The 1,677-nt window shown below is 36.4% G+C and overlaps 1 protein-coding gene across 1 annotated transcript; it reads right to left on the bottom strand.

Moving 5' to 3' along the window:
* Positions 1-364: 364 nt before the first annotated feature.
* LOC112014163 (germin-like protein subfamily T member 2) lies at positions 365-1,333 on the bottom strand. Its single transcript, XM_024046546.2, has one exon. The coding sequence runs from the start codon at positions 1,186-1,188 to the stop codon at positions 520-522; it is 669 nt and encodes a 222-aa protein (XP_023902314.1). The 5' UTR covers positions 1,189-1,333; the 3' UTR covers positions 365-519.
* Positions 1,334-1,677: the final 344 nt, after the last annotated feature.

The following is a 1,677-nucleotide window of genomic DNA, read 5'->3' as shown; positions in this document are numbered from 1 at the left end:
GAGTATGTTACTAATTGGTACAAATTCATGTTTCAATAATGGTAATGAAATAAATTCAAATAATGAAAAATTTTGGAGTCATTAAAATCGAACTAATGTTATATGTTTGTTATATGCAGGAATTGAACCTCATATTTCTTATACAATTATCAGAGATTTTACCAGTTAAGCTAACTGAAACTCACGTATGCGGGGTTTGATACAAGACACTTTTAGATTATTGTATCCAAATTCAGAGATATATTCTTCAAGGTATTTTTTTACAATGAGGGAGATTCGATTGTGTTATTTAGAACTCAATACTTCAACTCACAGATGAAAAAATGTATCATAAAATTCGTCAATAAACATAACAATATAGGCATAATCAAAACAACAAATTTTAAATGAAGAATCAATAATCAAAACAACATACACTGGTAACCTGAATAACACAGCCCGACAAAGGGAGGCAGGTAATCTCAAAAGTATTATTACACAATCATCAAATCAAAGGGACCTTATCAGGAAGGCCATGGCTTAAGAACCAAATTTAGATTTTATGCTATTGACAACAGCATCGTCTACTTGGAACGCCTGAGTCAACACTTCATTAGGCATTGGGGGTTGTGAACCAAAGAGAGTTGTTGAGAGAATCACAGCCCCTGGCATGTGACTATTGAAAGAAGTGAAGACAATACCTTTCCCTTTTCCAACATTCTTTTGGAAGTGTACAAGACCCCTAGGAATGACAAAGATCTCTCCACGAGTCAAAACCTTAGAGTAATAGACATTGGAAGTTGTCACAAACCCCACAAGTATCCTCCCTTTAACGACCAAACCCATCTCAGTTGCACGAGGGTGAGAGTGTGGTGGATTAAGTCCTCCAGGGCCATAGTCTACACGGTTCATGGAAATCCCAAGAGTGTTGACAGCAGGAAATGAAAGGACATTAGCAGGAGTGACACTGAAGTTTAAGTTTGATGTGTTAGTGATACCCTCTTTGCTCAGATCAAAGAAAAAATCACTTGCACTAACTTTTGAGGCAGGTATGCAAGGAAATCCATTGATTGATATGGATGCATTCAAATCTGCAACACAAAAGTCCTGTAACGCATCGGGGTCAGCCGATAGGGAAGGCACTGGGAGAAGCAGTAACATTAGAAGGCAAGGTAACAGGCAGAGGGGTGAGTTTGATGATTTCATCATGGCTGCTAGAGACTCCTGTTTTTTAGAGAGTACAAGATAAGTTTTTGGTTGGTTGAAGAATGAAGATCAGGTTCTATATATAACACTTCTTTTATGTGAAAACCCCAATACTCTTCTTAGTTTTGCTGATGCAGAGACATAGGAAGTGACACAAGCAGCAACAAAGTCCACTGGAGATGGCGGGACGTTGTCAAAATTATCTTTTAAATTTTGTATTAGTAAATGGTGTCCTTCTTGGATACTGTTAAGGATCAATTAGCCTTGATAGAGATAGCAAAATGGAAAATCTTAGTTATTTTCTAAAGCTTTTTCATGGTCTAGAACATTTGTCTTTTTTTTCCAGTGTCAGATGAATAATACAATAATTTAAAAGAGATGCTTTTCAACTAATCTTGGAGTAGATGGCTATAAATAAACAAATCAATGACTTAATGGAAAGAGTTTTATTATGACATGAATGTGAATGGGGCCCTGGTACTTTTGCAGTTT

This window comes from Quercus suber, unplaced genomic scaffold, assembly GCF_002906115.3.
Source record: "Quercus suber isolate HL8 unplaced genomic scaffold, Cork oak 2.0 scaffold_30, whole genome shotgun sequence".
Classification (NCBI taxonomy): Eukaryota; Viridiplantae; Streptophyta; class Magnoliopsida; order Fagales; family Fagaceae; genus Quercus; species Quercus suber.
This window is presented reverse-complemented; position numbering and strand designations above follow the sequence as displayed.